General features: G+C 34.9%; 1 protein-coding gene across 2 annotated transcripts in view; it reads right to left on the reverse strand.

Moving 5' to 3' along the window:
* Nucleotides 1-8,252: 8,252 nt before the first annotated feature.
* LOC127850143 (uncharacterized) overlaps nucleotides 8,253-25,118 on the reverse strand; it is a 341,679-nt gene continuing 324,813 nt past the window's right edge. Inside the window, exons 1-4 of one of the 2 annotated variants that reach the window (XM_052382961.1) lie at nucleotides 9,837-10,534; nucleotides 9,273-9,548; nucleotides 8,748-8,927; nucleotides 8,253-8,310 (exon numbers count right to left, since the gene is read on the reverse strand). In XM_052382961.1, the coding sequence (XP_052238921.1) occupies nucleotides 8,279-8,310; nucleotides 8,748-8,927; nucleotides 9,273-9,548; nucleotides 9,837-10,395 (1,047 nt within the window). In that variant the 5' untranslated portion in view covers nucleotides 10,396-10,534 and the 3' untranslated portion in view covers nucleotides 8,253-8,278. Of the gene's footprint in view, nucleotides 8,311-8,747; nucleotides 8,928-9,272; nucleotides 9,549-9,836; nucleotides 10,535-25,118 lie in introns of those variants that run through there. The other variant, XM_052382958.1, reaches the window with a different exon arrangement.

The raw sequence follows: 25,118 nt of genomic DNA on the forward strand, positions 1-25,118 counted from the left end.
CTTGTCCAAAACCTGCTAACATTTGGAATAAATACGGGCGGGCGACACGGAAATTCTCATTTGGACCTCAGCGGTACTGGTACCATCCTTTGACAGGGTTGCTCCCAAGATGGTCACTTCTTCCAACTTCTTGCCGTTCATGGAGATGTCTGCACTGGTGTTGCTTTTCACCATGGTCTTCTGACCTCCATCACGCATGCTTTGCTCTTTTGTAGAGTTTGTTGTTGAGGATTTGGAGGTTACTGCTGATGCCACCCATTAAAAGGCCATTAGGTCAGCCTTATCCGAGAATATCAAGTTGGAGATTGGTCTGCCGCCAATGAAGATTGAGGTGTGGTGGTTTTGAAGAGTCTTCTGCATTGTCTTCTCAAAGATTCAACAGGACGGGGAAAAGTAGGTAGACATCCCTGATGGACGACAGTTATGTCCTCACAAAGTCACAGATCTATCCGTTGAGAGACACGGTTCACTTTTTAGGCAATTCCTTTTTCCTCCCATATCTGCTGGCATAGTGCCTTCATTGTTGCAGTCGTTGCCTCTCCCATGTGCTTAACCCGCTCATAAGGGACGTTGTCTATTCAAGGAGATTTTTCTCTATTCAGACTACGCACTGCCCCCTCCATATCTGCCTCAACATTCCTTTAGTATGTACGAACTTCCGGATAAACTTCCAGATAAATACGTAGTTTCAATAACATTTTCTAACTTATTTTATTTGCACTGTCTATTTAAATATTTAAACGTGATCATTCCGATAAAGCTGTATAGTGCACGTCCGGACCCTATAACCACATGCATTCACTCGACAAAAATCTATATTAATTGAACGCTAAATATAAGCTTATTTAAATAGTAGACAACTATGTTTCAATCTCATATTTATCCGTTTACATACTTATATATATTTAAGCATACTTCCTTAAACCCACACATCTTGAGAACCATTCCTAATTTAAGTTCATTTAAAACATATGTTTTGTATAAATGTATTACTCATATGTCATGTGTCATGTTGCATTTTAAACGATCAATTGAATAATACCGCGTATCAATTAAAATATTTTGCACACGAATGTTACACTTGTAATTTATTTTCTTGCATAGCATTTATGATTAGGCTGCAGAAAATTAATTGTTAGATTGTCATACCCGCTTTCCCATATCAATAACTACCGCAAAATGTGTGTTTATAAAATATGGGAAATAAAAAAAGAAAGCAACAAATCTGTCTGTTTGACTGTCTGTCTGTCTGTATGTCTGTTTGTCTGTCTGTCTGTCTGTCTGTCTGTCTGTCTGTCTGTCTGTCTGTCTGTCTGTCTGTCTGTCTGTCTGTCTGTCTGTCTGTCTGTATGTCTGTCTGTCTGTCTGTCTGTCTGTCTGTCTGTCTGTCTGTCGGTCGATCGGTCGATCGGTCGGTCGGTCGGTCGGTCGGTCGGTCGGTCGGTCGTCTGTCCGTCCTTCCGTTCGTCCGTCCGTCTGTCCGTTTATCTTTCTGTTGATGTATTTTTTTACAATCGCTATTAAACAATATCAATTAAATGACCCTTTTTCCATTATAAAACTCTTGACTTATTGATTTAAAATGAAAACTGTTACTTTAATAACATATCCAAAATCAATAAGGATAACAACTTTTATATTCGGTATATACATAGCCTCGCAATATTATACAATATGTTTTTACATTATAGCCCTGGGTTAAACATGGACCACGTGTGTTTGTCACGCTTTTAATAAGACTTATATTGCAAACTAGATCTAAAAGTAAAAAGCCAGAAATTTCATATATTGTGTGTCCATCGCAGTTTGGTATTACACACATTCTGTTCAAATTACTATTTCCGACGAGACTTAGTTGACACGGATCGAATTGAGAGTATAAACAAGCAATCAGGTGGTGACTAAGACTTGTCGAATTTGGTTTGCGTGCTTGGCACATTTAACATGAACAGTAAATGCAATCATCACCGAGAACCACGATTGACAACACGGAACTGACCGCGGTTTTCTAAACTGTTCAACAATGTTCGGCAAATTACACCATTAAATATTGCCTACACGAGCATTAAATAGTAGATTCAATCTGTTAGGATCAAGACGATAGGTTCAAGATTAAGGAAATGTAGCTCGAGTTTGATTAATTTTTGTGTAATATTTCTCCCAATACGTGCTAATCGTAGGAGCATGTATGCTATTTTACGCTAAACAACTGACCTACTTCCGTGAAAGCTTTCTCCGGGAACATGCCTTCTATAATGGCACGGTGGGCAGAGTACAGACCTTGACGTGCCGGATCCTGGTGTTGGTTGCTAGCCATATCCTTGTCAATTTTATAAGTTGTTTTTGTCTAATCACCAGTATCCGCTGTATGTGAATAATCGTTCAGAAATCATATGATGACGCTCAATGTTAGTGTAAATCGCATAATAAGTTGTCTATTCTTCTTTACTGGTTTTAGGCAAATTCTTTAAAGGTAAATTGTTAGTGAGTGAAGTAGGTTTAGTTTGAACACCAGTCTTTCTTTTCTCTTTAAGTTATTGTTGTATTGCTTGGCTCAAGATTGACCTGTGATGCCTCTTCGTCACAAACATATATGTCAAGAAAATGAAAGTCACAACTGTCCTGTTGTTCGAAAGAATAACTTCCTCATTTGACTGCGTAATATTGATAATTTGTGTATATTTGTTGAAGTTGATATCTTCCGTCTTAAGATCCAGCTCCAAGCAACACCTCGCGATGTCCTTCTTGTTGTTACCAAGCTAGTTAAAGTAGCTACATTCAAAACTGCCTTTAAACTTTTATTTATCCCAATACATTTTAAGTAATTTACTTTTGATCCTGTGCCTTTTTTGAAATCAGTAAACACGAATTAACATTCACCCAAATGCGTCTTTTGAGAAGCAAATCATGGCTAAATACTGTCTACCTGTCAAGGCGGTCACGGCTGATCGTGATATTTCTCTGTAATTTCATCAATATATACCATGTTTTAATCTTTTGATATGATAACTTTCGCTGAGATCTTTTTACGATATTATTCTTACGTGAACCGCCATCTAATATCGAAAACAGATAACATTTCAGACAATCCTTTTAGAGTTAATTTTGATAGAAATATACGCGTTCAAGAAAACCTTGTTCACGCCATGAACGTACGATTAAACATTATGTGTCGCGCTTAGTTGCAGTGAATTACGATATGATAGAGTTAGTACGATTGTGAGAATGAGCATAGTTCGCGAGTGATCGTGTGAATCGTTAAAAATGTTTACCCATTCACACAGGATTTATGAGTATTACAATTGAAAAGATTTGTCTCAAAATCTGATACGATCATCATGATTAGGATGTTCACCAAGACTACATTCGCTGCGTCAATCTTTATAATAGGAACACAGAATTGCTGAATGTTCATTGTCGAGGAGATGCATCTTTAAACCATTGAATCATTACATACCATTTTTATTTTTATGTCACGGTAAATGCAAATCGGTGAACAGAGGCAGTTAATTTGTAATGGCTTCATATTTAAAACCAATTTTCATTTTTATTGATTTCCCAAACTCATAAAATAGAGTTATGAGTCATATAAATAAATCATTTTCCAGCAAATTTACTTTATATAAATCCGTACACAAATTAGCAAGATATTACGCAATTAATGGCGTGCGTGTGATTATAAAGGGTCGTATGTGTTTATTATCTCATCAATACCGATGATTCTTTTCAGAATTTACATATTGATTATAATAATTCATTTAACGAGACTAAATTTCTTGAATTATTATATGTTGGTTCCGGCTCAATTGTTTTATTTACATGGTGAATTGTTGTTTGTCTATTTCAAATGATTAGGTCGGATGCCATGTACACTAATATAAATACTCCAAATGCATCAATAAATAAGTTGAACTAAGTCTATCAAGAGAATTCAGCTCCAACGAAATATTGAACACAGCATTGGTTGCAGGTTTGTTTTGAAAACAAAGAGGGGTCCTATCCTTAAATATCTGGGCATTTGATGCAGAACCGTTTCCTAGGAAACCAGTAAGGGGGTTAATAGATTTTATCAAGGGACTTAAAATGTGATGAAATTATATCTATCCCATAAACCTCAAAAATACTTTATAGCATGATCAAATTATATTTATCCAATAAACCTCAATAATGCTTTATAGCAAACTATGCGCTTAATATACAACATAACTATTCAATAAATACAGATGGCGATTTATACTAACAGCATATATTTTTATCTGCAAGAATAATTTTTATTTAATTTTTCCATTAACGGCTGATATTTTAACAAATAAGTCAGTAAGTTACTTCTTCCACTTCCCAAGCATACATGTATAAACCACTTTAAGCTTAACAATAACTTGAAGAAAATGTTATTTCAAAAATCCATTACTCTATTGGATACGCGTCAAATGCGATAGGAGACTTAAATGCTATAATTAACTTTATTAGGTACTTTTTCGCGTCGGTTTTGTTTTAACTTCTCTAATGCAAATTAAGTTCTATTTTCACAAAACGAATACTTTGTATGCAAATTCATTTAGAAATACATGTTTTAAAACAATCTGTAATTGTTATATTGTGCTCATATTGAATGGCCACCCATGAACCATCATCAGCTAGCGGTTCGTGGATAGGCTTACAGTCAAACGTGTTGAGAAATCCTAGACAAGAACATCCCCGACAAACATGTCAACAAATAATATTTCTCTGTACAAACAATGCACTTGCTGTTTTCTGTTGGTTACACGCTTATCCATTTATCCAAATAATTTCTCATTAATTTCCAAATATTGATCTAAAAAATGAACATGTTTGATCATCATTGGAACTGTGTACGTCGTTTCTATTCATGACTGAACTGTTTTGACATACATTGTGACTATAGAAGTACTTTTGTAAATATAAGAATTACATTGATACCACTTGTTTCCGCTGTTGCCGATCGCGCTTGAAACACAGCTTGCTTGAGAGAATAGCTTCACAGACATCGAAACTCGCCTCTAATAAAATGGCACCAAATGATGAGCAGCACAATTATACAACAGGTTCTTCTTTTATGTACGTTATCTGAAAAATTATGTCTATATTGACATACTTAATAACGATTTATTACGAAAATATATAAAATAACGATAATTGTTTGCATATATATGATAGAGGCAAAGAGTGTGTTTTTTACATTTGTAAAACTTAATTATAGATTTTGGTTAAACACGTTTCATTACCTTCCATGATTGGCCAGTCCTGGCAGACAAATGTGTCAGCAAAGGTTTCTTATCTAGATACACATGCTGTTAATACATAAGGCTACAGTCTATTTGCCAAAGTTATATTGTATGGACATGGTATTGATAACATGGCGACTACTTCGAAAAAAGAGGTTGAAAGATCTTTGCAATTTTGGTATTTATCATGTCATAAAATATTTTAAAAAAACTGGTATACCATTTCTTTTGCTGAAGAGCTTTTTATGCATAAAACAGTATTGACGATTCAACAACACAACTCAGCAACGCAAAAATGTATATTCACTATTTTCACTAACGCAACTAGACTTAAACAACTCCCATAAATAACGCATTGCTTTCACTAATACGTAAATAAATTTGCCTTACTTACCACAACTTTCTTTCGACGACACAAATTAATAAATAATACCTTTTTAAGAAAAGCATGGATAGAAAAAGAAATGCATTAACATAAAATAAGCATACACATACACTTAACGTCCAACAAAATGATACTGACACTATATGTAGGTAATTGTTGCTTTAAACCAACATTTGTGTACTAACAAATTGGAACAACTCTAACAATAGGTAGTAAAGAGTTCATATGTATTACTTAATCTTGATGAAAATTGCTAACAATATGTATCCCGATAATATCAAAGCAAAGTTCGAATCTGGGTGACGTATGTCTAAAAACCAGGTTATATCTTTTACAAAATCTTAAAATCAACTGGCAATATTTATGACTCAAGATTGTTCAAGCGTAACTTCAATCTTTATCTTAACAATAATTAATAAACTTTAAGTATGGGTAAGGAATTCTAGTAGCCTAAGTCATTGGGTCAAATCTAAAAAACGTTACTTTTCTAAAGGCTACATTTTTGCCACAATAATCTATGAGTAATACGCTATAAAGATTTCTTTGAGAAATAAACACGACCGGTTGGATTGACGAGCCGCACCAGGATTATTAAAAATTTAAAAAATCATACATAATTTAGAGCATAGTGTGTATTCTAACGAGACTCGAGACGTGTATTTAATGCAAAAAGAATAGCCTTTCCTGTAATTATACCCCCATTACCATTGGTAATAATGGGGCTATATAGGAGTGACTTTGTCGGTCGGTCTGTCCCGAAAATTTCATCCGATCTTCACCCAACTTGGTCAGAAGTTGTACCTAGATGATGTCTAGGTCAACTTTGAATATGGGTCATGCCGGGTCAAAAACTAGGTCACGGGTCACTTATTGTTTTTTAAACTGAAAGTTTGCCCGGGCCATAACTATGTCATTTATCGTTAGATTTTAAAATTGCTTGGTACATTTGTTCACCATCATGAGACGGTGTGTAATGCGAAAGAAGTACGTCGATATCTCCAAGGTCAAGGTCACACTTGGAGTTGCCCATAAATGAGCTTGTCCGGGCCATAACTTTGTCATTTAATGGGAGACTTTAAAATCATTTGGAAAATGTGTTCACCAGCATTGGAGTGTGTTTCCTGCGAAAGAATTATGTCGATATCTCCAAGGTCAAGGTCACACTATGAGTTCAAAGGTCAAACATGGCCATTAATGAGCTTGTCCGGGCCATAACTATGTCGTTCATTGTGAGATTTAAAATTCATTTGTCACATTAGTTCACCATAATTAAACGGTGTGTTATGCGAAAGAATTACGTCAATATCTCCAAGGTCAAGGTCACACTTTCAGTTTAAAGGTCAAAAAAGGTCATAAGTGAGCGTGTCTGGGCCATAACTATGTCGTTTATTGTGAGATTTTGAAATCATTTGGCACGTCTGTTCACAATCATTCGACGGTGTGTCATGCGAAAGAATTACGTCGATATCTGCTACGTCAAGGTCACATTTTGAGTTCAATAGTCAAAAATGGCCATAAATGATCTTGTCCGGGCCATAACTATGTCTTTCATTATGAGATTTTAAGATTACTCTGTACATTTATTTTGTTCACAGTCATTGGACGGCGTATCATGCGAAAGAATTCAAGAGTTCAAAGATTAAAATTGTCATAAATGATAATTGCATAATAATTGCTAAAAATCGCCATAAATTAGCTTTTCTTGTTTTGTGCAGACAGCATGCAAAATATTCTATGTCAATGCTGCACGTGGGGGTATACGTCACGTCTGTGACAAAGCTGGTTTGGCCTATGCTTTGAAATAATAATTTAATGTTGATGTGACTTTGCTCTTAATTGCTGGTTTTTCAACAGCTTACTAAATAGATTATTTGTTAATAAATTTAATGATAAATTAATCCAATGATAATAATATAATGACACGGGAGAAATGATCAATGTGTCAAGAAAATGTTGCTTTAATTTTTTTAAATTGAATTAGCAAATGGTAGTTATCTAATATATGTGCAATGTAGAATACTAATAGTGTATATTAAGATATATCACATTTTGTTACTATGAATAACATCCTTAGTGCTGACTTCAAAGTATTTTTGTTTAAAAAATATGTACGGTATCTATTAAAATATTTTTGAGGAAATGACGTATTATGGCAATTAAAAAAGAATAAAACAACGTGCATCAAATAAGATATGGCTAGTTTTAAACTTAAGAATATCATATGTGCATGCACCGTTAATCTAATTTCATTATATGAACATCCACTTGTGGTCAAGTAAGGTACTGGCTTTCACTACACGCACGGTGATTGCAATTTATAAGTTAGTACATGTTTACTTTTTTCCATCACTTTTAAATGATAAGTGTGAAGATAATCGTTGTTATGACTACCCAAAAGGTATGAAACATATACTAGGACTTGCTATTCCAGTTGAGATTTCAGCTGAATAACAAGTCAGATGATTGCGGATTTGATTGCTAGTACTATTAAACGGCTTACATAGGACATTTAATATTTAGTTACCCGACCGCCGTAAATGTTTGAAATAGTGTTAGTAAATAGTAAATACTAATGATATTAAATGATAAAAACTGTGTATATAAAAAATAACGACGGCAAACATATTGCTCAGTTTATTGAATTCTTTCATCCAACTAAATGCCACGATGGATTCGATTCTGAAAGTAAAAAGTGAATGTATTTGCATTAAGACGAACACATTTAAAACAATAGTGCATGGAAGGACGTTATTTAGCAGGTCGTTTACATAAAGCATTTAATTTTACACTTTATGTAAATTTAAAATAGCAATAAAAATGAATACGTATCAACAAATGACGATCTGTTTATTAATGGTAGTGCTTTATGATGTTACTCTGTTCTGTTTCAAGTTATAATGTTAGGGTACGCACATATATGTTTCCACTTATTAACAATATAATAACAACATATATAATATTATATTTCGTCCACATTTTAAGTTAACATAAACGTCCATGTTCATAGCCTCAATTTCCAAAACACACAACTTATCTTAAAACAACCTTTCTTAAGAGAAATGAATTTAGAGTATGTGTTTCTGAGTAAAATTCTTTAATATATCACTAATATATACCGAATCGGCAGATGAACGGTTTCTCTGTGTTGCAGTGCACGTCATCCCAAGTTCCGAGCGAGTTTGAATTTGCAGCGGAAACCATTAGGGTATCAGGAACAAGAGCAACGCAATCGTCCTCGTTGATTAAAAAACGGTTTTGATTTCCTGGAATCCAGTTGGTCCAGTATAGTGGGAGACCTGTAAAGTTAAGGAGCATTTGTTGCAAAAAAATAATCCATGTCTGAATTTCTTAGTATACGTTGTCATACTGAGTATTAGAAACTGAGTGTGACCGACCTTTAGCTTAAACTTTATTCCAACACACACATGGCCTTATTTAAGATGACTCGTACGTTGAGTTTATTTGCGTTCAGTGTTAGCATGCAAATTATACGTTCACGTAGGAAAAAATAACCAAACCGCATGAAGTATTGCATTAAAATCACTCATAAGACTTGTATGCAAAGGACCCAATCTAATCTTACAATTAAACTGGTAAACGTTCAGCGATTAAGGTATTACGAATAGACGATATAAACCAACCTGACGACCATGTAAAATGATGCTCATGATGCTGATCAGTTAACCCAATCCAGACCTCGTGCTTGGCTCCAATGTCATACATGAACACGAGCAATGCGTTTTCCTCTGCTTGATTTTTGATGGAAGAAAGGTGACCTCCTCTGACTCGACAACTTCCCTCAGCATCGTTCCAATTTTTCGTATGATTGACGAATTCAAAACAGCTGTCCCCACGTGACATAACGTAGCCTTGGTGATTCGAAGCGTGAGTGACAACATTCTGTGGGCATGACTTCGCTACATGTTGGAAAATATTTCAAATTATTAACAAAGTATATATGACGCTCAACGTGATAGGCGGTTTGCTTGATTGTAACGATAATTACAGATTTATAACAACACTGAGTCGTTGTATTCGTTGTCAATTAATATATAAAGTTCACGAATTGTAATAAGATGTCTTGATTGCATACATTATTCAGTTTCTCAATTATTAATAAAATCAACAAAAACTATATTGATTCATAGTAATGTCTTAATGTGTATCTAGCACGGAACTTAATTTGTCAATGAACGACTTGTAACCTTGTGCATTTGTCGTTGACGGCACATACGTAGCCATATACGTGGTTGAAAACGGCGGATTGGTGTGGATTGTCGTCAAAGTAGGAGGTGAGGTTCGTTTTGTCGTTTGTATTGTAGATTCATTGGATGTCATGAAAGAAGCGGTTGTTGTAAATTGCTTCGTTGTTGATAGTAATTTTTGTGTTGTAATTGGTTGGATTCGTGTTGTAGGTTGCGTTATTGGTGTTTGTGTTGTTGATGATTGGGTTGCAGGTTGTGAAGTCGAAGGCGTTGGTGTTGTAATTGGTTTTGTTTCATGTGTATGGGTTGTCATAATGTGTGTTGTTATATAATGTTGTGTCGATGGCTGTGTTTTAATCGATTGAGTTGTTGATGGTTGTGTCAAAGTTGGTTGTGCTGTTAGCGGGAATGTTGTTTGTGGTGGTGTCGAATGAGCATGAGTTGTTGGTGACTCAGTCGAAGAATGATGCGTTGTAGCCATGGCAACTGACGACGTTTCTGTCACTGAAGCCAAATACAAACATTCATAGGATTTCGCTGCTTCATTTACAAATCCCATTTAAACTACCCCGAAATAATGTCAATATTTCACAGTGTATTTATTCTAATTTAGTTGAAACCTATTTATTTCAAACGATACACATGGTTTTACATAGAATTTCGTGTAACATTTATACACACAGCAACACGCATCAATGATCTCATTTGGTCACCCAAATCATTACTTTATATCATTTTGTTTGTTACGTACGTGTAAGAAATGTGTACGCAATTTTTGGTCGGAATCAAACATTTATATTTATTTGCCTACATGTGCATCTTATTCAGGTAGTATAAGGTATAACTATAAAAAAGTTGCTGAGTAACACATATAAAGTCCGATCTATAAATTTAAAAGGCAATTCAAAAACATATTAACTTAAGAAACATTTACGGATTTTCATCCTGAACATGTTATCAGAGTCGGCATAAATGTGTGTAAATGTATGCTTACAGTATTATCTCGTGAACCGTTACATGGGAATATTTTAGTGCGATGTCTGTATATCTGTATAAACTTATATTTATATTTTAACTTATATTTGCCTAGGTCTACTGTAGGTATACTTCCCGGACATTGCTGAATCACCTGGTCCTGTGTAATCTGGACATAACCAATCTGGAAACAATTGGATACATAAATAATGTATGCAAAATAAAAAAAGTATGTTACATATGTGTTTATACATTCTTTTTATTTGCTATAAACACGTTTTGGCCATGGTGTTTTATTTATTATAACTCATGTCAAAGTTTGAAAAAACAAACAAATACGAATTTACAGCAAATAAATTTAATGTGAAAATAAATCTTTTAAACCCATACGACGTACAAAGTACCGATGCTTGATATATATATATATATATATATATATATATATATATATATATATATATATATATATATATATATATATATACATATATATATATATATATATATATATATATATATATATATATATATATATATATATATATATATATATATATATATATACATATATATAAATTCTAAACAAATGAAGGTAAAATATGAATGTTTCCAATGTTGTTGCAGGAATGAGTACCTTGTGTTCAAACTGAATGGCAGTCCATGAATTGTCTGGAGTGGTTAAAGTGTCGTACAGTGGCTTACAATCAAACTCATACATATATCCTGAAAAATGTGTTCATTATAATCGAAACTTTTTTTAAATATGCGCATTCATAATTATATTATTGCATAATTTATCATTTATTGCAATTCCTAACTGGGTATTAATGTAAACAGTGAATAATGTCTTAACCTTTTTTACATTTTCTTATTTCATTGTGGAACTTTCATATAAAATTTGAAAAAGACTAGTAATGAGTGAAAATTTTCAATGATATATTGCTTATGAAGCGACATATTGCAGGTTAAAATAGTTAAAGGGATATGCTGATTACGTCCTCAAAATAGTATGATAATTGTTAGGTTTAATTATTATTGTGAAGTTTTAAGTTTATGTTTGATTGTACACGTTCTTAACACTAGTGACTAGCCAATAGCAACTATGGCTTTGCGACTGATTTAAGAAGCAATTGACGACTGTTCACGTTTGTTTGTCTCCTAAGATACAATCCCTTACCAAGCGTTCCGGCGTTCAGAGTTTTCTCTTGGTACACAGCTGTCTCCAGTGAGTAGCAGCAAAGGCACGGGAAATCGCCCCTGACAACAGGGGCCCAGACTAAAAGCAGCAAAACCATACTGGCACGCCTGCTCATTTCTGTTGATTCTATATCCGAAAAAAAAACATTTACGAATATGCAGGTCTGTATGAAACCGTATATTACCATTTTTGTGGTTAAAAAAAGTTTCTCTTTTTTATCCTAGAAAAAGCCCTCTAAAATGTATTTTAAAATTGCAAATATAAAAATATCAGATCTAAATATATGTTATTCGAGTTCGGTTTAAACATTGAATAAGCTGATTTGTTGGTACATCGTTTTAATAAATCTTACAGAGGTGTAAAACCAAGGACCAGACTATTTTTCAAAATATAGCTGGCATTCATAAGCATAATAATATTGTAGTGCATAGAAGAGAAGATCGTCTATAGCTTGCTATTTCACAGACTAAAACGTCCATTAATTGTTCATTACGGTTTTTAGTTGTCGTATGTACTTTTATAGAATACGTAGAGAATAATCAACAAATGTCTCGCAAGAATATGCTCATTAAAAACTAAAAATGTATTTCCTTACATCAAAGCTGGTCATCGGGTAGTGTAATAGCAAATGACTAAAGAGATTGTATAAACTAATTAATATTATGAAACCGCGCTGACGAAAAAAGTATTATTTCGCAAATTTAAAAAAATGCAATAATATAAATGATTTTTAAAAACAAAATGTGTGCTCATATTTCTTTCATAGATGAAGTTATCATTACAACCATGTGTTTGTTAATGAAAAAAATGTTTAACATTAGTCTTTGTTGCAATTAACGTAAACATTACTTTACCGCCCATATTCTCCTGGTTTCCATTACGGAATAAGACGGCAAACCAGGGAACAGGTCTATAATTGGAAAGGTACATAATAGGATTGTTAATTTAGAACGAACTTAAATAGATAAGAAAATTATGTTTCAATGTACTGCGCTTCATTATATATGCACTTACTTTTGACTGTTACAAGCGAACTTATGCACACAATATGCCATGTTCCGAATAGGTTCCAGTCTCTTAACTGTAACCACAAGGTTATCTGAGCTTTTATGTAAATGTATCTTATTAAGACATACTAAGCATTTATTAAGAACTAAAATACGAAACTTTGTAAACATACACTTTAATCCGTTAAGTGTTTTTTCTGATAAGGACGCAAACAAGCGTTGTTTTTTTTCAGCAATGTTTGAAAATGTCGGTTCTAGATTTTTGTATTTTTTGGCCAATAATAGCGTCCTCGATTGAACGCAATTTCATAATTTTGTTACAAATTGTGAATACGTTTTGTTTGTGAAAAATGGTTTTTAATTTGGAAAACTTTTTGTTTTATAATTAGAAAGCGTACATACAGATTTTGATAAACAAAAATACGTTAAAAAAACTTATTAATCACAAAAAACACACTGCCGACAAACTTGTCCCTGGTAAAGATATAGTGTCGAATCGCAGTGCACATAAGATTATCAAATTATCTAGTTAACGATAAGTAAATGAAACAAACAGTGCTTAAAATGTTATGAAAGTTTTCAATACGTTGTATTATTTTCCATAATGTCTTAAAACTTCCAAGTTTCACCGTAATTATAGTTGATGTTATTTGCTCAGTTATGAAATATAGATTTATTTTTTACTGTGTACAACGAAAACTTAATGTTTGTTTAAAACACAACATTGTTTTCACCTATTCAATGTGTAAATATGATATCTAAACACTATATCCACTTCTTTTTTGTGATATGTGCATTTAACTGTGCAGTCAATGTTGTCAATCTCTGTGTTGTGATGTGTGCATAGGGCTTTGCTGTTAATGTTGTCAACCTGTGTGTTGTGATGTGAGCTTTAAGCTTTGCTGTTAATTTTGTCAATCTCTGTGATGCGACGTGTGCGTTTGGCTTTGCTGTTAATGTTGTCAACCTGTGTGTTGTGATGTCAGCTTTAAGCTTTGCTGTTAATTTTGTCAATCTCTGTGTTGTGATGTCAGCTTTAAGCTTTGTTGTTAAGGTTGTCAATCTCTGTGTTGTGATGTGAGCTTTAAGCTTTGCTGTTAATGTTGTCAACCTCTGTGCTGTGATTAGAGCTTTTAGCTTTGCTGTTAATGTTTTCAATCTCTGTGTTGTGATGTGAGCTTTAAACTTTGCTGTTTAGGTTGTCAATCTCTGTGTTGTGATGTGAGCTTTAAGCTTTGCTGCTAATGTTGTCAATCTCTGTGTTGCGATGTGTGCATTTGACTTTGCTGTTTATGTTGTCAACCTGTGTGTTGTAATGAGAGCTTTAAGCTTTGCTGTTAATGTTGTCAATCTCTGTGTTGTGATGTGAGCTTTAAACTTTGCTGTTTAGGTTGTCAATCTCTGTGTTGTGATGTGAGCTTTAAGCTTTGCTGTTAATGTTGTCAATCTATGTGTTGCGATGTGTGCATAAAACTTTGCTGTTATTATTGTCAACCTCTGTGCTGTGATGTGAGCTTTTAGCTTGGCTGTTAAGGTTGTCAATCTCTGTGTTGTGATGTGTGCATAAAGCTTTGCTGCTAATGCTGTCAACCTCTGTGCTGTGATGTGAGCATTAAGCTTTGCTTCTTATGTTGTCGATCTCTGTGTTTTGATGTTTGCTTTAAGCGTTGCTTTAAGGTTTTCAATCTTTGTGTTTTGATGTGTGCATAAAGCTTTGCTGTTAAGGCTGTCAACCTCTGTGTAGTGATGTGAGCTTTAAGCTTTTGCTGTTAATGCTGTCAATATCTGTGTTGTGATGTGAGCTTTAAGCTTTGCTGTTAAGGTTGTCAATCTCTGTGTTTTGATGTGTGCATAAAGCTTTGTTGTTAAGATTTTAATCTTTGTGTTTTGATGTGAGCTTTAAGCTTTGCTGTTAAGGTTGTCAGCCTCTGTGGTTTAATGTAAGCTTTAAGCTTTGCTGTTAATCTTGCCAACCTCTGTGTTGTGATGTGAGCTTTATGATTTGCTGTTAAGGTTGTCAATCTCTGTGTTTTGATGTTTGCTTTAAGCTTTGCTGTTAAGGTTTTCAATCTTTGTGTTCTGATGTGTGAATAAAGCTTTGCTGTTAATGCTGTCAAACTCTGTGTTGTGATGTGAGCTTTAAGCTTTGCTGTTAATGTTGTCAATCTCAGTGTTGTCATTTGTGCATAAAGATTTGCAGTTAATGCTGTCAACCTCTGTGCTGTGATGTGAGCTTTCAGCTTTGCTGTTTAGGTTGTCAGCCTCTGTCTTGTGATGTGAGCTTTAAGCTTTGCTGTCAATGTTGACAATCTCTGAGTTGTGATGTGAGCTTTAAGCTTTGCTGTCAATGTTGTCAATGTCTGTGTTTTAATGCGTGCATAAAGCTTTGCTGTTTATGCTGTCAACCTTTGTGTTGTGATGTGAGCTTTAAACTTTGCTGTCAATGCTGTCAACCTCTGTTTTCGATCCCAGTTTCAAGCTTTGCTGTTTATGTTGTCAAAGTCTGTGTTGTTATGTGAGCTTTAAGCTTTACTGCCAATGCTGTCAACCTCTGTGTTGTGGTGTGAGCTTTAAGCTTTGCTGTTGCTGATAATTGTGTCAACCTATGTCAACCTCTGTGTTGTGAAATGAGTTTCAAGCTATGATGTCAATCCTGTCAACCTCTGTTTTGCAATCCGAGTTTCAAGCTTTGCTGTTTATGTAAAAGTTGTCAAATTCTGTTTTGTGATGTGAGCTTTAAGCTTTGCTGTTAATGGCGTCAACCTCTGTGTTGTGATGTTTATTTTTAGCTTTAATGTCAATCATTTTTGCCACCTGTCTCAAATAATGTAAGTGAAAAGGGAACAACAAAATGAAGAATCTGCTGCTGAAGATTCCTAGACAGTTTTTTTATTGTTTATTTATATCTATTGTTACGAGTTTTTAACCCATGACATTAATCAGAACACAGTTCTTTCAAGTATAGAACGCTGTTTTATGTACAGAAATAATCGCATCCATCTTTCCATGTGGTTTCCATATGACATCGCCATAATCAACATATGGGCTATGCTCGCAACACTATGTACATTTGAATGAATTTGCACGCCAAAGGCCATCAATCTGAGGATATTAAATACCAAATTTTGTTACTTTGAACACTTACATTTTGCCGTAAATATTTATATGGGAATGCAACATTTCAGTTTTATTTGTTGTTTTAATAGGATATGTTTTGATATTTTGATAATGCATAGTATCTTAAAAAGAATTCATCCATAAGACCGCAAAACAGAAATAGAAACTTTGCTCCATGGTAATAAATATAGGGCTGCGAAAAACAGGCATAAATAGTAGGGTGGTCCTTAATTTTCAAAGAATGATTTTTGTATGGGGCACTCTTGAATTTTGTTTATATGCATGCATAAAAAATTCACAAAAAAACTCAGCTAAATCTAAAAACATTTAGAGGTCCCTACCACCTATATTAGTTAAGTATCATGTGGGGTTCCGTGGCTGCATTTCACTTGTTGTTATGCTGGTAAACTCTTTCACTGCACACCATATTGCCAGTGCCTGCATAATTTATCAATATGACGTTACTTATGTATTGTTAAATTATCCAGAATGCATTTCACCAGCTGTCAGCCATTTGTAATCAGACAGACACTGACAGACAATCACTCAATATAACAATAATATTTGATGAATCTGAATAAGTGACTACTGACTCTCTCAGGGAAACTTCCGTAACGACTGACCTAGTGGATAATGGATCAAAAGTGAGTGTTTTCTTTGTTTATTTTTGCTTAAATATTAATTTGCCCAATATATTGATTTAATAATAAATTATAAAACAGACAGATGACAGAATGACAGATCCGCTGTGCGAAATCCATTTTAAATTGTTAATTAATATCAATTGCCTGAGTGCCATAGTATTGAACTTGACTTTTCATTTATGCACATAATTGTGTATTTCATTTATTGGTTTTAGACCTTGTCAAAGTTTTCATATGTCATTGTTGTTTTTCCATCAAACAAATAATTATTTGACTTAAAAAGTTGCCAATTCAGGACGTTAAATTGACTTCACTGGTATATGCCACAAATAATGTGGTGCATATATTGCATAACTTAAACCTTGTCATTTAGTTTTCCGAGTTCTATAAGTTCTGTTAAAAATTACAATTAATTTGAATAATTAAATTGGATGGTAACAAATACAATTTATTATTTTAAGGGAGAAGGCCAATGCTTGCTGTGGGACTTCAAAACCAACTACAAGACGAGAAACTGAGTTGTGGCTGATAGGTCAAATGTCTGAAATTCTCAGTTCTACAAAGTTAAGGTCAAAGAAGGAAGTCATATCCCTTTTCTTCTATTACAAAAAGGCCACCAAACAGACCGTTCGTGAAGCATCACATTCAACAGCTAATGACGTTCTTGAAGTGTGGGCTAAAGCCCGCATCCCCACACGGTTGAAGAAACACGTTGTTGAAAAAGTTGAATGTCTGTTCCATGAATATGACAAACTGAAGAAAAATAAGGAAAATAAAGCAAAGCGCTCTGAAAGTCATCTGAAGAAGGAAGAAGAATGGAAGGATGGCTTAGAGAGTCTCTTTGACATTGCTCATGCGGACGCCATGAAGATGATTAGCATTCAGCATGGACAGGGAGTTCCTGTTTGCTCAGCGTGAGGCGGGACGACGTGGTAAGATGGGAAGTGTTGACAAAGCCATGGCCAAAAGAGAAAGAGATGTTCACAGGAGAGCAGAAAACTTCAGGAGAAGAAAAGAGAGAGAAGAACAGGACAGAGTGGCCAGAGAGGAGAAAGCTATTCTTCAGACATCCGAAAGCGAACAGGAGTCTGGTAATGATAATGAAGCATTTGGTGAGCCATCATCAAACATAACTTCAAATAGAACTAAACGTTAACGTGGTACACACAAAATACTGAATGACAAGTTAGCAGTATGTCTGGATATGGCAAAGGCCAGTGAAAGAAATGCTGCACTTGTCCTGACTCCAGCACTGCAGCACCTTGGTCATGACCCAGCAGAGTTTAATATCAATTGATCGTCCATTCGAAGAGAAAAGATGAAATGTAGGCAGAGAATTGCAGAGAACTTGAAAACAGAATTCAAGCCAACAGTTCCACTTACAATACACTGGGATGGGAAATTACTGGAAGATATCAGTAGCAAAGAAATTGTGGACCGGCTCCCAATCCTTGTGTCTGGACTAGGAGTTGACCAACTTCTTTGTGTACCGAAGCTGCCATCTGGAACTGGAGAAGCTGCAGCAGCAGCTGTTTATGATGCAACTGTAGCGTGGGGCATAGCTGATAAAGTCAAGTGCGTGTGCTTCGACACTACTTCGTCAATAGTGGTCCAAGAAATGGTGCTTGCATCCTACTGGAGCAGAAGCTTGACAAAGATTTGCTCTGGTTTGCTTGCCGTCATCACATTTTAGAAATAGTCTTAGAGGCAACGGTTACTCTTTCTCTTGGCCCTTCAAAGGGTCCAGACATCATGATTTTTAAAAGGTTTCAAAGCAGTTGGGTATTCATTGACCGGTCAAACTTTCAGGCATCGAGTTCGAATGACATCGTGCACAGTGCCGTTTCCAGTGTTGCAAATAAAATTATTGCATTTGCTGAAAACCAACTGCAACAGTTTCAGCCTCGTGATGATTTTCGCGAACTGCTACAGCTGACAATAATGTTTCTGGGAGGCGTTCCATCTCAAGGATGCTCATTCAAAGCTCCGGCACGACTTCATCGAGCCAGATGGATGGCCAATGCTATTCATTGAAAATATGGATGCTGAGAAGCCAGTTCAAGATGACAAAGAAAGAAGAGAAGGGAATAGCAGATGTGTGTCTTTTCACAGTGACTCTGTATGTCAAGGCCTGGTTAAGAGCGCCATCAGCGCCATCTTCGCCTCGTGTTGATCTCGAGCTTATCAAGGAGATCGACACACACAAGGCACAGAATCAAGCAGTCTCTCAGATCGCAATGAAGAAAATTTTAGGACATTTGTGGTACTTGTCAGAAGAATTGATTGCATTAGCTTTCTTTGACGACGAAGTCTCAGATGAATTAAAGCGTCTGATGGTCAGTGCCCTACAAGCACCGGGTACAGAACATCCTTTGAAGAGGATAACTGTTGATCCTACGCTGGTGAGCTTCAAGAACTTGGAAGACTTTGTCACCGAGAGCAGTCGTAGATTCTTCACCATCACTGGTCTACCGTCAACTTTCCTCAACAAAGATGTGAAGCTCTGGTCTGCAGATACTGACTATCAGTAAGCGAAGAAGACTGTCAGTAGTATGAGAGTTGTGAATGACGTAGCAGAACGTGGAGTTGCCTTAATGGACGAATACAACAAGCTGCACACAAACGATGAGGAGCAGAAACAGTTCCTTCTCTTAATTGTAAAGAAGTACCGCCAGCGATTTCCTGATCGAGCGAAGAATACCCTAGCAATGGACTAACTAGACAGTTTTTGTCACTTTGACAGTCTCAACACAGAAGGACAATAATAATTACAATATGTAACAGTTGTTTGAATGTGCTTCAATAAAGCAATGTTGTGCTCTGTGATCATATTTGTTCTTACCATTCATATTTGAGAATACTGAGCATATAAGCCATCGGCGGGCACTTTTATAGATATAAACTCTGCGGATAGGAACCCCTAAAATGTATTTTTTTCAAATAAAATTGTCAGTACAATTATTTGTTCATAAAAGTCAACCATTCCAGGGGGTGCCCCGTCAGAAAACTGAAGAATTTTTTATTGCAATGAATAAGGACCACCCTAATAAATACCTTTCTCTGAAGTTATAGTATCTCTGGTTACGGTATATATTAATTTTAAAATGCAGCACGTACTGTTTGGACAATACCAGTCAAGCTCTTGTGTATACTTTGAATGTCAAGCTGTTAATTATGTGTGTGTTTGTGTGTGTGTGTGCGTGTGTGTGTGTGCGTGCGTGCGTGCGTGCGTGCGTGCGTGCGTGTGTGCGTGCGTGCGTGCGTGCGTGCGTGCGTGCGTGCGTGCGTGCGTGCGTGTGTGCGTGTGTGTGTGTGTGTGTGTGTGTGTGTGTGTGTGTGTGTGTGTGTGTGTGTGTGTGTGTGTGTGTGTGTGTGTGTGTGTGTGTGTGTGTGTGTGTGTGTGTGTGTGTGTGTGTGTGTGTGTGTGTGTGTGTGTGTGTGTGTGTGTGTGTGTGTGTGTGTGTGTGTGTGTGTGTGTGTGTGTGTGTGTTTGTGTGTGTGTGTGTGTGTGTGTGAGTTTGTAAAACCTACCAGCCGGGGAAAATCGTATGAATACACACCAACAAACCGGTGAACACCTACCAACCGGGGAATTCCCCGGTTGGTTTTAGGCGCAAATCTCTAATCTACGTGTATAAAATACCAAACTGTCAATTTAAATTAGAAATCCAACGCCTTCCCCGATTAGCGGGTTTGTGGCATGCACAAAATATACACAAATCTTGACCAAATTACAATCGAGTGTGTATCCAGGCATATAACAGTTCCCCGGTTGCGCTGTTTAAAAATCATACACTCGGTATTTATATCATTTAGTGAAAGTAAGTTGGAAAAATGGAGTTTCGAGCGAACAAACGCATTAAACTAAGGTAAGTTTTTTAATTATGTTTTCAACTTACAATTACTATTAAAAAGCGTTTTTATGTAAACGTTAAAGTAATACTGGAAGACGAATTCTAAAGATCGATTTATATAAATATCATTTGATTACAAAGCTTGTTTTACGGTACATATTTCACGAATATATTTTATAAATAAACGTTAAACAAAGTAGAGCTCTAGGCAGTTTTTCGTTAGTTGTATATATATATATATATATATATATATATATATATATATATATATATATATATATATATATATATATATATATATTTATATATTGGAGCTATCCTACTCACCCCGGCGTCGACGTTAGCGTGAGCGTTGGAATGTTAAAGTTTGCGTACCACCTCAAATATTGTCTATGTCCCTTGACATATTGCTTTTATATTTAGCATACTTCTTAACCAACATGACCCCAATCTATAAACAAGAGCAGACAACTGTAACAAGCATTTTGTAAGAATAATGCCCCTTTTTCCACTTAAAGTATGCATATTATTGATAAATCTTTGTTAAAGTTTACGTACCACCGCAAATACTTTCTATGTCCCTTGACATATTGCTTTTATATTTTGCATACTTCTTTACCAACATAACCCCAATCGATAAACAAGAGCAGACAACTGTAACAAGCATTTTGTAAGAATTATGGCCCCTTTTTCACTTAGATAATGCATATTATTGATAAATCTTAATTAAAGTTTGCGGACCACCTAAAATATTTTCTTTGCCCCTTGACATAAGGTTTCATATTTTGCATACTTCTTAACCAACATGACCCCAGTCTATAAACAAGAGCAGACAACTGTAAAAAGCATTTTGTAAGAAGTATGGCCCCTTTTTTCACTTACAATATGCATATTATTGGTTATTCTATGTTAAAGTTTGCGTACTACCTTAATATTTTCTTTGTCCCTTGACATTTTGCTTTCATATTGTGCACACTTCTTTACCAACATGACCCCAATCTATAAACAAGAGCAGACTACTGTAAACAACATTTGTAAGAATTATGGCCCCCTTTTCCACTTAGAATATGCATATTATTAATAATTCTTTGTTAAAGTTTGCGTACCACCTCAAATATTTTAATTGTTCCTTGACATGCTGCTTTCATATTTTGCATACTTCTTGACCAACATGACCCCAATCTATAAACAAGAGCAGACAACTGTAAAAAGCATTTTGTAAGAATTATGGCCCTTTTTCCACTTAGAAACTTTGACTATTTTGTTAAATTTTGTGTTTACATCGACTTTACTTCTAAAGTATCAAGGCTATTGCTTTCAAACTTCAAATACTTTCTTACTATCATGAGGGTACTGCACCTTGCAAGTTGAATTTTACCTTGACCTTTGACCCTGAATCTGAAGGTCAAATTAATACATTTTGATTAAATTGCCATAACTTCTTTATTTAGGATCAGATTTGATTCATACTTTGACAAAACAACACTTACCCCCCCCCCCAAAAAAAAAAATGTTTTTGTTGTCCTTATTTTTTAACATGTTAAAAAAAGCATTTTTTTTTTTCTTAAGACCGTCTAACCACCCGACCCAAGCTATTGCTATCAAACTTGGAATACAATCTTATTAGTTTGTTTTATGTCTTTACAAATGTTTAATACATATGTTTTGTGGAAACCTGAACTCAAAATCGTCTATAATGTACCACTTCTTTAAAACATAAGCGATCAATATGTTTGGTTTAAGCTTATTTATTACGACATAGTAACATATTCACAAGTTACATGACATTGACATTGGATCAATATGTTTCAATTATGGTCCTCTTCCAGTTAGAATATGACTATAGTACCTTGACCTTATTGAATATGAACAATTTCCCCATGGTGGCTTACTTTATACTGTCAAGCACTTGAATAGTCGAGCGCGCTGTCTTCTGACAGCTCTTGTTGTTTTTCTCATCGACATTTCCATTTTACATTTAGTAGCCAAAAGGGTCCAAGTACCCTTGATCTCGCAAGAACGTACTGTTAGAATTACGTTGATCCACCAGGTTTTGAAGTAAAAACCGTCAATGATGTCATAGCTACAAATATGTTTGTATATGGTTATGTTTAAAGTCGTTTAGAAATTATAAAAGAACATCGTAGCCCCTTTCCATTAAAAAGAAGAAAACAAACATGGACTATTGGGTTACTTAATACTGGGAAGAAGTATGGAAGTAGCATACAGATTTATTGATTATTTATGAATAAAACACTATTGGCGCCTATATCTAGCCTTCAATTATATGACCAAAATGATTATAATATAAATTGTCTAAAAATATAAATATTTCAGACGAAGGAGTCTTGGCCACTGAGCCTTTTAAAAAAGGAGACTTTCTTCTCGAATACAAAGGGGCTCTAATAACACGAGTAAAACATGCATGGCAATTAGAAAAGGAGTATGAAAAGGGGGGTTAAGGCATCGTCATTTACTTTTTTAAATACAGTGACAAATCTTGCTGGTAACTACAAATTATCTTTACTTTGCACATCAAATGTTTAAATCACGCCATTAGAAGAAGAATTATCTTTAGTTTTTTCACCATAATAATTAAAAATGGCATGCGAGTTATTTCAGTTTAAAGCACCAGAAGTGTTTATTTAAATGTCTTATTCAGCATTGACGCTACCAACGATATATTTCATGAGGGTCGAATGATAAATGATGCCGAAAATGGAGACGCAAAACAAAAATGTGTAATGAAAATAGTTGAAGTCAACCAAACTCCCCATCTATGCACTTTCGCCGACAGAGACATTGCAATTAGCGAGGAACTCCGATATGATTATGGAGTACCAACACTTCCATGGAGAAAGGTACATTCTATTGTAAAGATATCATCTGTGATGGATTTATCACTGATATTTATCCCATTTTAAATTAGCTTTAAATGTCTTTTGAATTATTATTCTAATAAATATAGCCAATCAGTTTTATGATTACATTCATGTTCATTCATGAGTTATTCATTTTAAATACAGATATTCAAATATCTTTTTGTCGTAAATTAAAATGTTTAATCATTGAACGTCGTCAAGCTCTACTTTAATGCGGTCTGTCTGATAATGTGTATTTGTTATTTGAATTGTCAGAAATGCACGGAGCAAAAAATGGGTATGTTTCACAGTGATTTGTTATTACTACACATGCATTAATACAAATGCGTTGAACTAAATGGTTTCATGAATAACAAACTTTTTAACTCTGACTAAATTATGTGTTATACCATTTTTTGTTGTTGTTTTTGAATAGGCAACACACTGACTACTAGATCTATTGACAGCCAGGAACCAGGACAAACAACATCCGTACACACGGAAGAAAGCGATGAGACGGTTTGTAATATTTCACTATGTCGAAGCTACTAAGGGGTATTTTCTGGTTTGGTTTAGTCTTCAGTGAAATGGGCGTAATTTTGCCTGAAATTATATTGTGCCAATATTTATTCCGGGTGATGCTAATTGGTAACTGGGTTACGCGAATTTTAAAAGAATAAAATATTGTTTACCAGTTGTAGTGACTATGAACTACTTGTCTTTCAAAATCTTCATATACACAAAGAATTTAGAATTTACACCTGTCAATGAAACTGGTGAGCATGTGTATTAACCACTGTAGTCTATAAACATCGACTTCATCATAATCACAAAAAACGTTAATTATCGCTTATCCAAGAAGTGTAATATCATTAATTTTAATTTTCAGTATTAGACTTATACGCTGCCAATTACTGTGTATGAAACTCTGAGACATTAGGAAATTTAACTTGCGTGTTACATATGGACATTGGTTGATATTTTATCTTAACGACAAAAAAACAATAGCGTCTACTCGATAGTTTTCTATACGATACATTCTGACATGGGTAAGAAAAGATAGTTCATTTTATACCCACCACCGCACAATACATACAGGATTTACCGTGAACCACAGTCCGTTCACCAGTTCTTTTTCCTTCCAACACATTTGTCCAGAGAAGTACAATACCTTTCATTTAACCGTGCATACGTTTTGTCTTATTAGTATCTGTAAAAAATATTCATTGTATACTTTTTCGAACTTTGATAACATGTTTGGAACAACCTGGTATATGTTATGACATGCTACGTCGGTGTATTCAGCCAATCTTTAAAAAAGTAATTGTTTGATTCATAAGGCAAAATAATGTTTCGAAATTTGTCGTGTGACATCGATGCCATTATCAGGTGCCGTAAGTACCTGGACGCTTTTGTCGAAATTTGCTATGAAAAATTGTACTGAAGTATATATATTTAATATGAATATCTTACACATGGCAGTTAGCGACGTCATATGGTGTTTGATTATCCATGTACAGAAAAGGGTACTTCCAATACCAGGAGAACAAAACAAGCAGCCAAAAAGCAATGGAGTGAAAACGAAAAAGGAGCTGTTCACAGACACTTTGATCGTTTTTTGATAAT

Source organism: Dreissena polymorpha, chromosome 11 (assembly GCF_020536995.1).
Source record: "Dreissena polymorpha isolate Duluth1 chromosome 11, UMN_Dpol_1.0, whole genome shotgun sequence".
NCBI classification, from domain to species: domain Eukaryota; kingdom Metazoa; phylum Mollusca; class Bivalvia; order Myida; family Dreissenidae; genus Dreissena; species Dreissena polymorpha.